The sequence below is a fragment of the Talpa occidentalis genome, unplaced genomic scaffold (genome assembly GCF_014898055.3).
Source record: "Talpa occidentalis isolate TD23 unplaced genomic scaffold, MPIMG_talOcc4v2.1 talOcc4.8, whole genome shotgun sequence".
NCBI lineage: Eukaryota > Metazoa > Chordata > Mammalia > Eulipotyphla > Talpidae > Talpa > Talpa occidentalis.
This window is the reverse complement of record NW_023605194.1, coordinates 74581075-74599451: the sequence shown is the minus strand read 5'-3', so window position 1 is coordinate 74599451 and position 18377 is coordinate 74581075. Positions and strand designations below refer to the sequence as shown.

The following is an 18377-nucleotide window of genomic DNA, read 5'->3' as shown; positions in this document are numbered from 1 at the left end:
ATTTTTCTTTGTAAGCACACAAAGTGGACAGCTAATCTAATTTCAGAATCAAATACCCAGTCTTTTAGAAGGGCTTTTCCATAACCTAAAAACTAAATTCTTCTATCATTAAAATATGGGTCATAATATAATTTATATCCTACCAGTCCTCCCCTTCAATTAGTTGAGGTGCAATTTAATTTCAAAACCAACGCAAAATACTATGAAACATTCAATAGGAAGTTGAACCAAAATATCATGTAATAATTTTAATTGCAAATATATTTATTACAACTTACAGATTAGTTAAGTTATATACACAAATATAATTTTAACTATAAAATTCCAACAAATTGGTTACATTTAAATCACTGTATCTGTAGAAGCCAACTTAGAAGTCTGCTAGTCCCTAACTTCACCTTCCTTAAATTATAAAAAAATAAAATCTGATAGTTTTGATTTCAAGTTAAAGATGAAGGGGTGCTATTATATTTCAACACTCAGAAAAGGAAATCTTACCTGTCTGTACAAGCCTTTCACATGCTACAAGGATACTGAGAGCACCACTGCAAGACTTTGAATGCGTTAAGTATTCAATTAAAAAGTCCAATCTTCTTTTTAAGATTGTGGGGGTTTAAGTTTGCTCTAAAAACTACAATTGGGATGAAATTTGTTAAGAATTTTGGCTTTTTCCTTCAGTCCAACTTTAAAATGTCCTTTCTGTCCTTTTCATCCATCTGACCTCTTAAGAGAGTAAGTGGGGGAATTCTTGACCAAGCATTTACTCATTTGGTAGTAAGGTTGGAATCTCTGGGAACAAGTTTCCAAAATCCAACGTGTAAAAAAGGTATCCCATTTTCAAATTTGCAGAGGTGCTAGGTTTCAGAAACGCAGGATGCAACCTAAATCCCTGAAATAAATGTGTGCTTTAGACTGCTTGAAGAGAATGCTCATACATTTTCAAAAAGACTTTTTCAAGGCAAACAATACCTTCTTCCCAATTGACATGGCTGGTGCTTGAAACTATCCTGTTTTTGTGGTGGCCTACCAAGACTAAATGCATTCCCTGGGAGGACCTAAGGTGGAAGTGCACAAAACACACTGAATAAGGACTCTGCAAAAATCGGACCAGTGTGTTTATGTGACTTTATGGAACACCAGATGCAGTTCTTAGAGCAAACCAGACAGAAATAAAATGACCAAGTAGATTAAAACTGAGGTAGTAAGTCTATAAGCACTTCTGATGACAAATTAGTTCCCACAATGAAACAAGTTAAAAATTAAGAGGGTTATCTCTTACGCTTTCCATTACTTGAGACAGGAGGCACATGGAGTAAAACAGAACATTAAGGGATTGGTTAACATTCTCTTGACCTAACATATGCACATAATTAAATAAGCCTAACAAATTAAATAAGCAAGCACAACCAGTCACTGCAAAAACTTCAAAAGTAAACTCTGGGCTAAAGATAGTAAGACTTTCTAGTTGTTAAATCTACAGCTCTAGCCTTTCCCGTAAGTATAGGCCTCTCCTTAAAATAGAACACAAACTTGGACACTGACTGAAGTCTATATTTTACATTTCAAACTGGAAAATTCAGAACTGTCATTTTCCAAGCTTACAGTGTCACCCTGACAGGTTTTTAAAAGTGACAGTGCTGAGGCATAACATTAATAACACTGGTTTTCTATATTAAGAGTATATACAACAAAACCAAATCGCTCTAAGATGTCTCCTACCTTTTCTCATGTAAATTCTAGGCTTTTAAATTAAAAATAAATAAATAAAAGCCTATGATGCAATTATTACTTTCTGGCATCTTCTACAACTATTTCTACCTGTTGAGAGATACAAAGAACCATTCAACCAGGAACTACAACACACAAGAATCCTCTCCAAAGAACAGTTTGTACAGAAATTAAATATATTAGATGTTAAAATTTGGCAGAAAGATGCAGCTCCCCAAAGTAGCAGCACACTGCATATGTAGGTTCTGTGGCAGTCTTTGTAAATATCTTTAAGTAGAACTTAATCGAGAAATAAAAACCCACCACACATTTTTAATCAGTCATTTTTAGAAGGAAAAAAAAGTGACACAAGGTAATGTAAGTTAAGTTGATAACATATACAAGATGATTTTCTGTGCCTTAGGTAAAAGTGCCAAATTACTGAGCTGGGAAAAAACAGAGAACATGAAAGTCCATTAATTGCAAGATGCTGGGTGGGCAGGAGGAGAGGAGTCCAAAGTCTATTCAGGGACACATAATTTAAATTAGAAGTGTAAATGGGCTTTGAACCCCATAAATATTGTTCCCCAAGAAAATAAATTTTGAAAGTGCAAATTCACACCTTAAAAGGCCCACTTTTCACCTTAGTTAAGTAAATGGCATTCAAAAACATCCCAATAAATAAAGGAAGGGTTAGAAATCACACCATCTCCTCCTTCATTATCAGGGCCTGGCTGCAAACCTGGATATTTCTGAGTGGGACTGTTGCAAAAAAAAGTAAAACTAGGTCACTGCATCCAAGTTGCATATTCTCTAAAATAAAGTCAAAGGGCAGCTGCCAAATTTTTGTTTTTAAAAGAAACCTCTCAAATAAGAGGTAGTGCCTCCATGGACAGAGGCTGTCCAATCATCTTTAACATTGCTTGAAAACATTAAATCCCATGCAGCATGTTTCCTGGAGCCTATTAAACATTCTTTCTCTGTGCTCAAATGTCAAGCAATAGCCAATAGCATCTTCTGTTTCTTGAATTCGTTTCTGGAACCTGCATCCATCCCGTGCAAATTCTTCCCATGGTCCTTTGCGATCCTCGTCACCGCTTATATAATACTCAGTAACTTCCTCAAGGAAGGTTACCTATAAAGACAAAGATGAATTTTAATTTAGTCTGGAGTGGTGCAAGGTAAAAACTGTTTAACTGATAGCATTCCATGACCAGAACAGGTTTCACTCTATTAATTTTCATTTTTTTTTAAATCTATTTATTTACGCATACAAGAACTGGGGTGTAGGCCATAGGTATGGAGGTGAGAGGCTTCACCAGAGACAGAGTGGGGAGCAGAACAGGCAGATCTACCGAAATACACTCCTGTCTGGAGCAGCAGGCCAGACAGGAGAGGTCTGCTGTGCCACATGTGGGTTAGTTTCCCTGGTGGGGATTGAACACGTGGCAATACCTGACAGTGCTGAGACTTAACCCCTGGTGCCACTAGTGAGGCCCCGACTCTATTAATTTCCTAAGTAACAGATTACCACAAATTTAATGGTTTGAAACAACACACATTTATCACAATAAAGACTAATTTCAATCACTCATTCTTATCATACAATCATCAAGGTAATTAACCCTTTTGTTACTAATCCTTTCAGACTATCAAATCTCTTGTAAGAGTATTTGGCAGCAACTATAACAGAAATTTTAAAAAAGAATTAATTTTGACAGGATGGCATTTAGCAAAAGCTGCCTTAATTTCGCACACAGTCCCATCCCCCACCTGTCACCTTTCTGTTCCTTCTCACCTCTCTTGACTTTGTGTTAATAAAATGAATCCAGCTAATCCAGCTGGGAAAATGTAATTTTTCCTGTTATTAATCTTTACTTTTTTTTTTTTTTAATCCTGAGGGGAAGACTATTCTATGATACTCTTCCCCAAAATGACAAACGTTCCCAAAGAAGTATTTCAGAAATGCATTCCTGAAGTTTATGCTTTTATTATAGCACCAAAGCTTTAAGAGGCTCTTCACTTAATTTTTATTCTTTTTCCTTTTAAAAAAAGTTCACTTTTCAGTACTTTCCAATTTCTGAATCATGAACATGTAATTTATTCTTATTATTACTTTGTTAATCAGAATATACAACAGGAAACTACTTAGTAAAGGAAGTATAGCAAAATTTACAAATCTTGAAATGTTATTCTAGAGATTTTGTAGTCAAAACCCTCTGTATTCCTCTACAAATGCTATCACTATATATTTAAAAATTGTGACTGAGTCTTTTAATCTCTACTTAATTTCTAATAAAAAAGTTTCTAAGATTGAAAACTCCAAAAGTAAATATTATACTTGCTTTAAAGTATGTTCAATGGTTACATCAGCTAGTCCCACTGTGGCCTCCTTACTTTCATTCCCTTTACATCAGGCCAAGGAATGCCCCAGAGGACAATTAGGAGGGATGTAACACCTTACTAGATATTGCATTCTAGTGTTACTCATTCCCTGTGTCACTAAGATAAATAACAATAACAACAACAACAACATGGTGTCTGCCATATGCCAGGCTCCTCTGAAAGCACTTTGTAACTTTCACCTCACATAACCCTCACATGATCCTAAAGGTTGGGCTAGAAAAGGTCTCTAAAGGGTATATGATCTAGTACCTCCCCCTGTAGAGTTCAGGAAATAGAAGCAGGCCGGTTAACCCACTTGTTAGAATCAATCAGCTTCTATGAAGTGTAAGCAGGATTCTAACACTTGAGTCTGGCTCCACAGCCTGCACCATGTTATGCTCTAAAATAAGGCATTTTAAACTTGAATTCCCGAAAGCCTCATTTTAAGAATTAGGCATCACCCATAATTCCCATATATGTAAAGTATGGCAATACTGTGACTTTAAACATTATCTTTAACAAATGTTACTTCTAGTTCATAGTCAACAGTCTCAGCATTTACTTCACTCCTCTCATTTTGACCCAATGAACAGGATGCAAAGAGAATAGCTGGAGGTCCTGAATTATAAGTACTATTTAAAAGTGAGGCAATGGATTAAAGAGTTTTGTTTATCTCACTTAAATCATGCACTAACTCTTATAACAAATATTTTTATTACTATTCCGATCAGATAAATGAGTGAATCAAGGATATGAGGAGTTCCCTCCCAGCTCTGGCTGCCTTCCCAAGTCTCACGGCCCTAAACACTCAGGTGCAGGCAACGCAGGTCTCCAGATGCCAAGTGTTCATTTCTTTGCCCCACTTTGCTTCTTACCAATTTACTCTTAACGGGTCACTTTACCAGAGACCCCTTAAAAAAAAAAAGAGAAAAGCTCTTTTATCATGGTATTAGTGAAAGTATGAACTAAAATTCAATTTTTAACATGACTTACTCTGCTTCTACAGGTTAAGAAATACGATTTCCACCATTTACAGACCTTTTCAAGCCCAGAAACAGTTTCAAAGTATTAAGCCGGCCATATGGAACCAAGAGATTATGGCACTGCCCACTTGAATCACCCTGATACTGCAGAACCTGAGATCAGCAACAACACACCCACTTCTTTCTCTAAGTAACAGTAGAGGTAAAGAAACTTGGTGAGCAAAAGTCACCCTGTGTGTTTGGGGGAGTGCTCTTCAATTCCAATTAGCAACTTTTTAACTGAATGAAGTGGGGGGGGGGGGGCAACTCAGAAGACTCCCAAATAAGACTACTTTGCCAATGTGATGAAAGAATAAAAATGCTCCACAAGGAGATAAACTAAGTAAGAGATTATCATTGTTTACATTTGACTATTAACCCGTTGCCGGCCAATGGTAACTAGTATTGTATTTTAAAGACAAGGCAATACTACTTCTCTCCTGTTTTCTGTCACTGTACCTGTCAAAAAGTTCTTAAGGCTGAAATTAATATTTTCTTCCACAGCAAAAAAACTAAATCTGACCTGCGACTTGGAACCATCAATCCTTTAGGTTCTAATAGGCTGGAATGAAGACACTGTTACCATGTGTACCTAGTATTAAGGGTCTGCAGGTGAATCTGAAAATTCTATGGCTCTAATAGAAATTTCCCAATCTCAAGAAAAATTAAACCTATCAAAAAAGTCTTAATTTTGTCTGTTCCTTAAAAAGGGTATAGAAAGAGCCCACCGCTGCCAACCCAAGTGCAAACAATACTTTGCTGCTACCATCTCCACACTGGCAATTTCCATCTGGAAGGTCTGACACTCCGTGAGGAGAAAGGGAGGGGCGGGGAGTTCACTTCTCAATTCATGTGTATGAATTTAGAGGCCTTTCTAAAAAATATGCACTACTAAGCCTCCAAAACAGTTACGTGGCTATATTTTACCATTCAAAACAGTCAGAACAAATTATCAGGCAGGTTGAAACAAACCTTTTTTCTCTTGATATGCGTGTGTCTTTCTCCAGAAAGAACCCCACCCTGAACCAAGTCTGAACTTTCACCTTCGTGGCTCCCTAATAGCTGGATCTTACAGGAAAGTAAAGTGTGACACTCAGTAATGGCCACAGTGGACTCAGACGACCTCTCTGAGACACAACAGCCTTTCCACTTGTTCCCTGATGTCTGAAAAGGAGCCTTAAAATTTAAAAGGTTGTAGGGGTCATCGGAGTTACTGAAAGAGTTCCACAGTCTGAGACTCTCTGCTTCATCTGCACTAGATTCCCAGTCATCTTCCTCCCCAGAATTAGGGCCAGGGGACTCGGGAAGGCTTCTGGTCAGAGGAGAAGTCTCTGCATCAGATTTGTCAAATAAATTCTCTGAGTCACAAGGGTGTCCAGGGACAATTGTGGCAGCAGTCTGGATGGTTGCTGTAAAGTTTTGGGGATTATAAGGATCTACACTGTAGAAAGAATTCCAAAGGTGAAGCCCTTCAGAGTCTTGTTCAAGGTCTGATTCTGAGAGTGAGCTGTCACTATTAAAACCATCATCCTCAGCGTCCTCATCCCAATCCTCACCCTCTGAATCAGAACTTATTTCCAAGTCACTGGATGCACCTCCCATAATGTAATCTATCAGCTTGTTACTGCACGCTGGCCTGGCAGAAACGGGGAGGTCATCTTCTATGTCCGAGGAGTCAGCTACACTTACTTGGTCTTCTTCAGGCTCTCTGGCCATAGGTGTCTCATAAGATGGACAGTTATCCGAAGGGCCCCGTTTTCCCAAAGCAAGTGGAACCTCTTTGGTCAACAATTCTGTGTTCTCCTCGATGGGTTCCTGGGCGGTTCTGGGAAGGGCTCCAGAAGGAGTAACAAACTCTGTGGAACTCTCTCTGCCGTGTTTCAGGTCCACGCGGAGAAGGCTGTGTTCCTCCTCCAGGCTGTGGTAGCCATGATCTTGGTCCGGGGTGGGTAACGCTTGCACTTTGCTAGCCTGCTGAAGGAATTCCAGCCGTTTCATGCGAAGATGGTGGATTTCAGGCAGGCCTTCCCTAGAGAGAGGTGGACATCCCTGCCACGAGCCTCCAGTGATTTCTGCATTTAGAGGCTGGGGATGAGAATGAGCCTCAGTCAGGCAGCTGCTCTCCGCGGTGAGCGTCTGTAAATCAACTAGCTCACCACCGGCCAAGCCGTTCTGATAGCTGAGCTCTGCCCGGGGCAGGCAGTCGAGATAGGAAGTGCTCAGCAAATAGGAGACGACGTTGAAATTGCTTAAGCGCTCAAAGTTTAGCGGCCGGGAGGGCGACGAGCCAAGTTCCCGGTCAGACAACAGACGCGCTTGAAGGCTACTGGGCAAGAGTTCCATCCCCCACAGCTGCCGCTCCAGGAGAAAATCATGTGCGGCAGGGTCCAAAGCTCTTCCCTTGTGTTTCAGTTCCAACTCGAGATCCGCGGACCGGCACTGCCAGTGGATCCCCTCCTCCAGCCAATCAATGGGGCTGGTAGCCGAGTCGTCGGAGGGGTCCAGTACCAGAGAACTTAAGGATTTCTGCGCCTTGGGGGCGGCTGGCTCCTCCCCTGCCCGCAGGGCTCTCAGGGCGCTGTAGCCTCCAGCAAAATCTAACCACCTGGTCGGGATCATCCCCCCGAAAAGTTGGCTCCAAATCAGCAGCTTCTGAAGCAAACTGGGGAGAGGTGCAAAGAGCTGGAAAAGCAGCTTCATCCAGTACCTGGTTCGAGCTTCGGGCTGGGGAGAGATCAGTTTGGGGTTGGCAGGATGTTCCTGGACTGGAGGCGTGGGGAACTTGGAAGAGACCGGTTGAGAGCGCCGACGGAAGAAGAAGGGCAGCCGGAACCCGGAGCCCGCCGGAGGGGCTGACCGTTTCCGCGATCCGTCTGCTCCCGGCTCCATGTCCTCTTTTCCGGGCAGTCTCACAGGGAGGGACGCGGAGCTGGGCGGCTGGAAGGGATTCGGAGAGGCCTAGACAGTCTTGGCCTGGCCTAGAGGCGGAGTCGGGGTCCCGGGCCGAGCCGCGGGCCAGCAGAGGCGCCGCAGAGGAAAGCGGCTTCGGCAGCAGGGGGCAGACCTCAGTCCGGAACAGCGCGCGCGGGCCGCGGCGGCAGGAGCCACATACATCCTGGCGGGAAGGAGGCGTCCTAGTTCTCCGCGGGCCTCGCCACCATAGATAGGAGCCCTCCCGCGGCGGCGGCGGCGACTTTCCGGAAGAGACGGGCGGTTCAAAACCCCTGACGGCGCGACCCCGGAAGGGCTGGGCCGACCGGCGGGCAAAGGTGGAAGCGAAGCTCAAAATGGCCGCAGAGCCAGCGCGGAGCAGGACTCACGAGCTGCGCGCCCAGACGGAGGGAGGGCGCCGGCTACGCCACCAGCCCCGCGCAGACGAGCGTCACTCGCTGGCCGCACGGGCGGGTGTCTCCGCGCTCTGGCGCGCGGGCGCTGATTGGCCTTCCGGTCCCCGTCGGCCTGCTCTCGGCAGACCAGACCCGCGCGCCGGAGGTTGCATCAGCCTGACCCGGCCTGTGCGCGTGCGCATTGGTTTCCCGGCGGTCTCCTTGGAGACCCCGCCCCGCCCCTGGACTAAAGGGAGCGATCTGCGGAGGTGTTAGCGTTTCTAGAGAACCAGAGAGTTCCCTGGAGTCTCTGTAATGGCCCATTACATCCCCAGGTGGAAACATTTGCCTTGGGCTTGCATTATCGGGGTTCCAGGATTGTTGAGTGCTAAATAGGTCATCATCCTGAGCTCTTAGTGTAAGAGTTGGGCGTTGCTGTGTAAATACGTATGTAGAGCTAAAACTCGAATATCTGGAGTGAATTATAGGAGTGAAATTTTTATGCGGAAAAACGAATCAACCTTATGCATTTCTGCACCCTCAGCTTTAGGGTTTCTAATCACTAGCTTTGCCCAGGATCTAGTTTTGAGGCCTTCGAGCGCCCTACCTACATACAATCTCCACCACCCCCTCATCCTCCCAGCCATCAGCTTGTTTTTTTCAGGATTGACTAGCCCCGTCAGTGGACAAATGAATAAGGGATATTTCTACAGGCAACAAATCGTTTTTAATATCCTGAGACTCCAGAACCACAGGACACAAAACCCATAGAAGGAAGCACAGACCCCCACCACCATCCTCTGAAAAAATTGACCGAAAATCTTAGTTGCTATATTTGATTCTCTCTTGTGAGTTTGGTCTTAGCTCACGTCCTCATTTCTGCTAAAAGTTTTTAATCAATACCCCTGAAACCAAGTATCTCTTACAGAGAGGGGATAGCAGTAATGAGCACTAGGGACGTGGAAAGATCTTTTGGGAGGCCGGAGGAGGCCAGCATATCCTCCTACTTAGGGGTTGAAAGAGAAGCCGCTTCTTTCTAGGAAAGTAGGAGGTCCTCAATTTATGTGGTGTATCCTTCTGATCTATTTTCCATATCTCTGGAAATTTCTTTTTCAGTTCCAAGAACTTCAGAAAAAATGTATTAGTAATACGGGCCTCCCCGGCGGCGCAGCGGTTGAGCACTGGGTTGGGAAGCTGCCCGCAACCTCTGCAGCGCCGGTTTGATCCCCAGCCACAGGCGAGGGTCCCATATGGCGCGCAGACCTCTCCTGCCGCGCGCTGCTCCCCTCAGCAGTGTATTTCGTCGGTCTGCCTGTTCAGTTCTCTGCCTGTTCAGTTCTCTGCCTGTTCAGTTCCCCGCTTGGCTCTGGTGATTTCTCTCATCCCGCGCTTCTGACTGTACCCAGTGCTTGTATAAATAAATAAATTAATCTTTTTAAAAAATGACTTTAAAAAATGTATTAGTAATAGAAGCCAGTTTAATAATAGAAAAGAAATCCAATTGTGCAAATTGAGTACTTAAAGCCTCAGTTTCTTCCCTTGCAAAGTGAGACCTTCATCTTTCAAAGAATTGAGAAAAGTAAGTTCCTGATACCGTGCCTCGCCCAGAGTAGGGGTACAACATCTGTTAATACTGTGTTAACTCTACAATCTTCAATTGTTTCCCATCACCCACAAAATAAACATACACCTCGTGCCCCTTTTCCAGCCCTCTCTTCAGCCACTTCTCTCATGCCGGTTATACTCTACAAACACTGGGCTTGTCTCAATCAAGAAAGTGATAGAAGGGGGCCTCCCTGGTGGCACAAGGGGTTAAGACATAGCCTATGAAGCTATCTGCAGCCACTGCAACATGAATTCCATCCCTGGCCAGGGAGGTGACACACATGGCACAGCAGACCTCTCCTGTCTCTCCTGCTGCTCCCCTCAGCAGTGTATTTCAGTAGATCCACCTGCTCCTCACTCTGTCTCTGGTGAATCCTCTCACCCCCTGCACCTCTGGCCTGTACCCAATTCTTGTATTCATAAATAAATAAATCTTGAAAAAAGAAAAAGAAAGTGACAGAGGACTAGGCAGGAAGGGAAGGGCACCATACCTAGTATAGGAATCTGCACATCCACACCCAGCACAGGCTGCACCTACACACTTGGTGACTAATGATCTGTTTTCTTTAAATTAAAACTCTTGTTTGAACAGAGATTCCTGCCCCCATGATGCCCAAATGAGTGGTGGACATTGAAGTCATCAGATGTACCAGGGTCAAGATAACCTAGAACCCAGAACCTGGTAAGTTCTGGGAGCTGAATGTAGGGAATTCCAAGAACACCAACTATGACAGGCTATTTGCTTATGACTAACTGTCTTTGTCTAACTCATAAAAAGGCCAGCTTGAGATGAGATGGCAGAACGGTCTCTTCAGAGTGCTATGCCCTCCGTCAGTCCTCTCAGATCAGTGGCCACTGATCTGAAAAATAAAAGTACTTAGAGATTCAATTCCTGCTCGTGGGCTTTTGGCCAACAAGTGACAGGCAGCAGAACCCAGGCCTATTGCAGTAACATAAGCCCTCACCTCCCTGGTTGTATACCTATTGAAGCTTCAAGGACCAACTCAAATGTTAACTTCTTGAAGTCTGCTCACTTTCCCTGTCAGAATTAATTCTTTTTTTTTTTTTTTAAGATTTATTTATTTATTTATTTATTTATTTATTTATTTATTTATTTATACAAGCACTGGGTACAGTCAGAAGCGTGGGAGGGTGAGAGAATTCACCAGAGCCAGAGCGGGGAGCAGAGCAGGCAGAAGGACCGAAGTACACTGCTGAGGGGAGCAGCGGGCGGCAGGAGAGGTCTGCGCGCCATGTGGGACGCTCCTCCGGTGGCCGGGGAGCAGCCGGGGATCAAACCGGCACCGCAGATGCTGAGGGCAGCTTCGCAACCCAGCGCTCAACCGCTGCACCACCGGGGAGGCCTCAGAATTAATTCTTATACTACTAGCACACTTACCACCCTGCACTGTCTATACCTGTAAGTGTTCTTCTCTCCTGCTGGTCTCAGCTTCTGAGGGCCGTATCCCAGTACCTAGCTCAGTGCTCCCAAAGTATGGTTAGAACATGCCTGGGATTCCATTTTAAAATCCTTGCCAAGAGCGGGCCTCCCTGGTGGCGCAAGGGGTTAAGCACTGCACTATGAAGCAATCCCCAGCCTCTGCAGCACAAGTTGGATCCCCAGCCGGCCAGGGAGAAACCCATATGGCGAGGCAGACCTCTCCTGTCTCAACTGCTGCTCCCCTCAGCACTGTGTTTTTTAGTCAGTCTGCCTGTTTTGTGCCCCACTCCGTCTCTGGTGGATCCTCTCACCCCCCCACATCTGTGGCCCGTGCCCCAGCTCTGGTATGGATAAATAAATAAATGTTTAAAAAAAAAATCCTTGCCGAGGGTCCAGAAGGTCAAAAATATTTTCATAATAATTCTAAGTAGGGCCTCCCGGTGGTGCAAGGGGTTAAGCACAGCACTGTGAGGCTATCTGCAGCCTCTGCAGCATGAGTTCGATCCCCAGGCTGCCAGGGAGCTACACACATGGCACAGCAGATCTCTCCTGTCTTGCCCACTGCTCCCCTCAGCAGTGTATTTCAGTCAATCCACCTGTTCTGCTCCCCAATCCGTCTCTGGTGAATCTTCTCACCCGCCGCACCTCTGGTCTGTACCCAGTTCTTGTATGCATAAATAAATAAATCTTTAAAAAAAATAATTCTAAATAGCTGCCATTCGCAGCTACATGGATGGAGCTGGAAGGGATCATGCTCAGTGAAATAAGCCAGAAAGAAAAAGAAAAATACCGGATGGTTTTACTTATAGGAGGAATATAGAGGGTCCAAATAAGGGATCAGGAAAAAAAAAGTAATTATAATAAAGTAAAAATGAAAATCAATGGCAACTATAAACCAGAGACATTCTGCAGGGGGAGAAGGCAGTAGGATCAAAACAGGGGAGGGAAGGGCAAAAGGGACTATGGCAATGGTACATGGGTAAATGGGTGGTGGGAATTTCACGGGGACTGTAACCAAGTAGAGAAAGCATATATTGTACAAAAATGAAGAATGATGCAAAAAACATATAAAAACAAAATTTTTAAAAATTCTAAGTAGCTGTTTTCCTCTTTAACTCATTTTTTTTTTAAGATTTTATTTATGCATACAAGAGCTGGGGTACAGGCCAGAGATGCAGGGGTGAGAGGATTCACCAGAGACAGAGTGGGGAGCAGAAGAGGCAGACTGACTGAAATACACTGCTGAGGGGAGCAGCGGGCGAGACAGGAAAGTTCTGCTGCGCCATGTGGGCTGCTCCCAGGCCGGCCAGGGATCGAACTCATGCTGCAGAGGTTGCAGATTGCTTCATAATGCATTGCTTAACCCCTTGTGCCACCAGGGAGGCCCTAACTCATTTTCTTGTGAAGGTCCTGTGGTGTCTACTAGAAGGTACATGATGCCTGAGGTGGCAACAGGTTTTTTTTTTAATTTTATCTATTTATTATGCATACAAGGACCCCCAAGATGGGGGTGGTGGTGAGAGGATTCACCAGTGACAGAGTGGGGAGCAGAACAAGCAAATCTACTGAAATATACTGCTGAGGGGAGCAGCGGGCGAGACAGGAGAGGTCTGCTGCACCATGTGGGTCAGTTCCATGGCCTGCTGGGGATCGAACATGCTGCCATGGCTGATGATAGCGCTGTGTCTTTAACCGCTGCACCACCAGGGAGCCCCCTGGCAACAGATTGAATGCAAAAGCTAATATGAGTCTAATGTCTCTCATTAAGTCAGATATTGAATACATTTGGGGGAAAGTATAAAACAACGCTGCTCTTATTGCTTATTTTTTTGTTTTAAAAAATAATTTTTCACAAAAATTATTGTTAATATGGGTATATTATTTTTTAATGAAATGTATTTTAAACTCCTCAGTTTTGAGTTATAAAATAGTAACTATTAATTGCCATAATCCACATAAAAACAAGTTCTTTGGGATCTCAATTTTTTTTTTTGTCTGTTGGGGTTCTCAATATTTTTTGTTTGCTTTTGTTTTTTGGGTCCTCAATATTTTCAACACTGTAAAGAGGCCCCTGAGACCAAAAAATTTAGGAATTGCTGGCCTGGCATGTTGACTGGCACATAATAGGTGACTAATAAATGCTTGTTGACTGACTGGAAGAGCAATAATACATTAAAATAATTGCATCTTGTTGTGAGTAAACCTCTAGCATTCCACTGTCAACTTTGTCACTACCACCACGTGCCCCTGAAAATAATTTCTTAGAACTTTCCTGACTTCCTTACCTTGGAAGTTGATTTTGGGAGGAGGGAATGCGCTCATAAATGACTGGAAAGTTGGGCCTCCCCGGTGGCGCGGTTGAGCGCTGGGTTGCGAAGCTGCCCGCGGCCTCTGTGGCACCGGTTTGATCCCCGGCTGCTCCCCGGCCACCGGAGGAGGGTCCCACATGGCGCGCAGACCTCTCCTGCCGCCCGCTGCTCCCCTCTGCAGTGTACTTCAGTCCTTCTGCCTGCTCTGCTCCCCGCTCTGGCTCTGGTGAATTCTCTCACCCTCCCGGGCTTCTGACTGTACCCAGTGAATGTATAAACAAACAAACAAACAAACAAATAAATAAAACATGCCTCAAAAAAAAAATAAAATAAAATAAATGACTGGAAAGTTATAGGAAGGTGTGACTTCGTCTTGTCAGTCGCTCAACAGGAACTTACGATGTAGACTGGCCTCCTCATGCCTGCTATCAGCCCAAGGGTGGAGAGAGGCCAGCTCTGCGCAAGGAGATAACAACATGCAATGGCTACATGTACGCTGCTGAGGACAGGAAGAACTTGAGTGCCAACTGGCGCTTCGGCAAGATAAAGTAAACCCTAATTACGTTTATTTTTAAAGATTTTGACAGACCTGAGGTAAAGGGTCTATAGCTTTTGACTTCCTATTTTAGGTTTAGTATAGCCTCCAAAATCTTATTTCCTAGTATCCTTCACTGTAACTACCAATTCCTGTCTTTCCAACTCACAGTCTGTCTCCCACTGCAACATTCTTTCTAGCAAAACTCTAACTTTAGTTGAGCCCAACTACCCACTCATCCCCAGCCAACTATCCCAAAATGGAGTCCCTTATGCTAAGGTCCAAATCATCAAACCAGGCCTTAATAACCTACTTAATTGCAGTTTCCGCCCAGCCCAGGAATGAACTTTTAATCAATCTGGAATTTCCCAGTCAACATTAGTAAGGTAGGACCTCCCTGGTGGCGCAAGGGGTTAAGCCGAAGCACTATGAAGCTAATCTGTACCCACTGCAGCACGAGTTCGATCCCCAGCCAGGGAGTTACCCACACAGTGCAATCAGACCTCTCCTGACTCGCCTGCTGCTCCCCTCAGCAGTGTATTTCAGTCAATCTGTCTGTTCTGCTCCCTACACTGTCTCTGGTGAATCCTCTCACCCCTCACACCTCTGGCCTGTACCCCAGTTCTTGTGTGCATAAATAAATCTTGAAAAAAAACAAACATTGGCAAGGTAATCTGCCTGATTAGCCCTCTTGTCCCCCAGGGAAGGTGGCCTTGCCTGAAATAATTCATTTTCTTATCTCCCCCTCTCCTGTCTATAAAAGCCTTTCATTTTATACACTATTTAGACTTTCTTCTAGTTGCTAATGGCTTTAAAAAAAGACAATTAGATCTTCAATTCACTCCAATGAAGTTTTTTTTTTGTTTTTTTTTAAGATTTGTTTATTTATTTATACAAGCACTGGGTACAGTCAGAAGCGTGGGAGGGTGAGAGAATTCACCAGAGCCAGAACGGGGAGCAGAGCAGGCAGAAGGAACGAGGTACACTGCTGAGGGGAGCAGTGGGCGGCAGGAGAGGTCTGTGCCCCATGTGGGACCCTCCTCCGGTGGCCGGGGAGCAGCCAGGGATCGAACCGGCACTACAGAAGCTGCTGGCAGCTTTGCAACCCAGCACTCAACCGCTGCGCCACCGGGGAGGCCCTGAAGTTTGTTTTTTTTAATGCAGCTCTTCATTCCTGGAGAACATCACTCCACAAGCCAATTGATTCACTTCATCAGTGCTGCCACCTCACTTCTCCTACCCCGAGACTGTTTTACAAATTTTATTTTCAAATATTTGTCATTCCTGCAAACACACATCATAGCTTAGTATCACACTTCATATTTCATTGAGAAAAATAGATGCAGTTGGGTGTAAACAACCTGGTCTGTCCACCACCAGATCCACCCACCCACCTGCAGCGGGAACACGCTCTTGCCTTCATCCCTCCACAAGCAAAGAAGCCTCCCCAGATCCTACGCAAGGAAACTGGTATCTCTTATCCCTTTCTTACTATAACATATACTTTTCTCTCTCATGGCAATGGCCATCAACATAGATCACTATCACCTACCTAAAAATTTAACTCTCCCTAGATACATGCCCCTCTGAGTTTCTGCACGACTTTAGCAAAATTTTTTAAGTGTGATGCACACTCACAGTGCCCTCTTTTCCATCCCGTTCTCTCTTCCACCTACTCCAATGTGGCTTTCAACCCCCCACCCCCTCCACTGCCCCCATCGCTCAAACAGCTTTTATCAAAGTTACATTTTTTCAAATCAGGTTCTCTGTTCTGGGTTGAACTGTGCTCCTTTAAGGAACCTGTGAAATGTGAACTTATTTGAAAATATGGTTAAGATGAAGTCTTTGGGCCAGGCCCTGACCTCACATAACTGTGTCCTTACACTAAGGGGAAATGTGGACACAGACTTGCAGACCACGTGGACACAAATGCAGACATTGGGGTGACGCATCTAGCAGCCAAGGCACACCCCAGCTGCCAGCAAATCAACCCTCAGAAAGAACCAGCCCTGCCGACACCTGGCTCTTGGACTTCTCGCCTCCAGAAGCGTGAGAAAATCAATTGCTGTTATTTAAAGCCAACAGGTCCGTTCTTTGGTGTCCTACAATTTCTGTGGCTGCGCCTCCCTGCCCTCCCTTCCCCCCCCCCCCCCCCCCCCGTGTTGGCCCCCTTTTCTCCTCACCTCTGTAAGTGAGCTCATGTTTCCATGGTGTTAAATCCGCGGTAAATGCTGATGACTTCTGTATCTGAACTCTAGACTGATTTGTCTCTAGGGCTTTGATGCCATTCTCCTGCTTTCCACTTGGGCATCAACCAGAGAGCCCAAACTTATTACACAAAATAAAATTCTTAAATTTAGTTCCCCAGGCCCCCTCCATCCCTGCAATGCCCCCACAATCTCTTCACCCCAAACTGAGGAGTTATCCTCAGTTCCTCTCCCTCATCTCCACATCCCATCCACAGTTCTACTTTCAAAATACATCCAGAATTCAGAGGACTGTCTGGCTGGGACCCAAGCCCAGTGTGAGTGTCCTGCAAAGACCAAATTGAAAATTTCCCCCCACAAATGGCTCAGACCATCATGAAATTTCGATTTAAAGGAGCACAGAACAGTGCACATCCCCTGAAGGAAAAAATCTGATGGCTTAACTTTCAATTTTGACAGATTTGAAAGAAGATAATAAAGACTAAAATGTTGATGAGAGAAGCTGCTTTTTCACTGGCTGAGGCCAAGTTCACAGCAGGGAACTTTAGCACCAGTCATGTAAATAAATGTAAATAAAACCCAGGTGGAGATATGCGTGAGGAAAGATAACGTAGCAGGTGTTACTTTACTGGTGGTTCAACATTACCTTGAAGGCTTGATAGTTATGTTATGGACCAGTTAGCCAGAGGTGGGCAGCAGTTGGCTAAATTAAAGTGGAATTATACCGCGGCAGAGGAGAGTGCTGGGAAGTGACTTCCTGGCAGGCGGCCTTTGTTGCTTTGAGTGAAGCTATTAAGATAAAGACGTGTAAATGCCAGTGACCACGTCATCATTCCTGAATTGAACATATCCCTGCTTATACCATCAAGGAGCTGGGAGACAGAACGAGAAGAGTTCTGCAGGTTAAAGAAAATGCAGGAGAAGAAATAGGTTCTTAAGGAAAAATCTGAGACGGATTTGGAGAAACAAAGTGCAGCTGGAGAAGTACTAGAGGCAGCCGGATCGTCTGACTGAAGAGGAGGATGAGGATCTTCTGTTCATATGAGCTTTCTTGCTCTGGTTCTTCCTGAAATGTTCACGTGGCACTACTTTAATTCATGGTGTGGAGGTTTGGTGTGTGTGTGTCTATTTATTTTTGGCCCTACGATATGCATTTATGGGATTATCTTTGCGGAATCCTATTTCAGCCATCATTTCTCACAAATGAGATTTGGAGAAACATCCCTGAAATTTAGAGAAGTGGCTGCACTTACTCTGTGGAAGTGCCCGAGTCCCTTGATATCTGTGTTGCAAGTGATATGTTTACCAGACATACCAGGAGCCCCCCCCACCCACCTCGCCCCCGCTTAGGAAACAGCAGAGTCTGAGTCAGAACATGTAGGCAGGGTCTTGCTGAGCACCCCTCATTCCTCCCCACTCTGACCTTGGGGCTGGCTGCCTTGAGACTAGGGCAGGTCCTCTGTTACTGTGGTGCTTTTCTCCTCAAGCTTCCTGGAAACCTTTTCCCTTGCATGACAAATCTGTCCTTTCCCGAGTGTGTCCCCACCCCCAAGCCACCTCCTCTCCCTCCTGGACGACTGCGACGGCCTTCTCTTCAGCTTCCACAGAGCACGCCAGTCCCTTAATATCTATTTTTTTTTTTTAAAGATTTACTTACTTATGCATACAAGAACTAGGGTGTGGGCCTCCCTGGTGGTACAACAGGTTAAGCACAGCACTGTGAAGCTATCCGCAGCCACTGCAGCATGAGTTCAATCCCTGGCCAGGTAGCTAGCCACCTGGAGCAGCAGACCTCTCCTGCCTCACCTGCTGTTCCCCTCAGCAGTGTATTTCAGTCAGT

The 18377-nt window shown here is 44.8% G+C and overlaps 1 protein-coding gene and 1 pseudogene across 2 annotated transcripts; one reads left to right on the top strand and one right to left on the bottom strand.

Moving 5' to 3' along the window:
- Nucleotides 1–218: 218 nt before the first annotated feature.
- On the bottom strand, nt 219–8471 carry PPP1R15B (protein phosphatase 1 regulatory subunit 15B). 2 transcript variants are annotated; one of them, XM_054690251.1, is made up of 2 exons: nt 6804–8471; nt 219–2842 (listed from the first exon to the last, which is right to left on the bottom strand). In XM_054690251.1, the coding sequence occupies exons 1-2, from the start codon at nt 8001–8003 to the stop codon at nt 2621–2623; spliced, it is 1422 nt and encodes a 473-aa protein (XP_054546226.1). In that variant the 5' UTR covers nt 8004–8471; the 3' UTR covers nt 219–2620. The 2 variants fall into 2 exon arrangements, with proteins under 2 accessions (XP_054546226.1, XP_037352402.1); XM_037496505.2 differs by having other exon boundaries at nt 220–2842; nt 6087–8468.
- A 5813-nt stretch (nt 8472–14284) lies between these two features.
- Nucleotides 14285–17582, top strand: LOC119234704 (V-type proton ATPase subunit D-like; annotated as a pseudogene).
- The last annotated feature ends 795 nt before the right edge of the window (nt 17583–18377 follow it).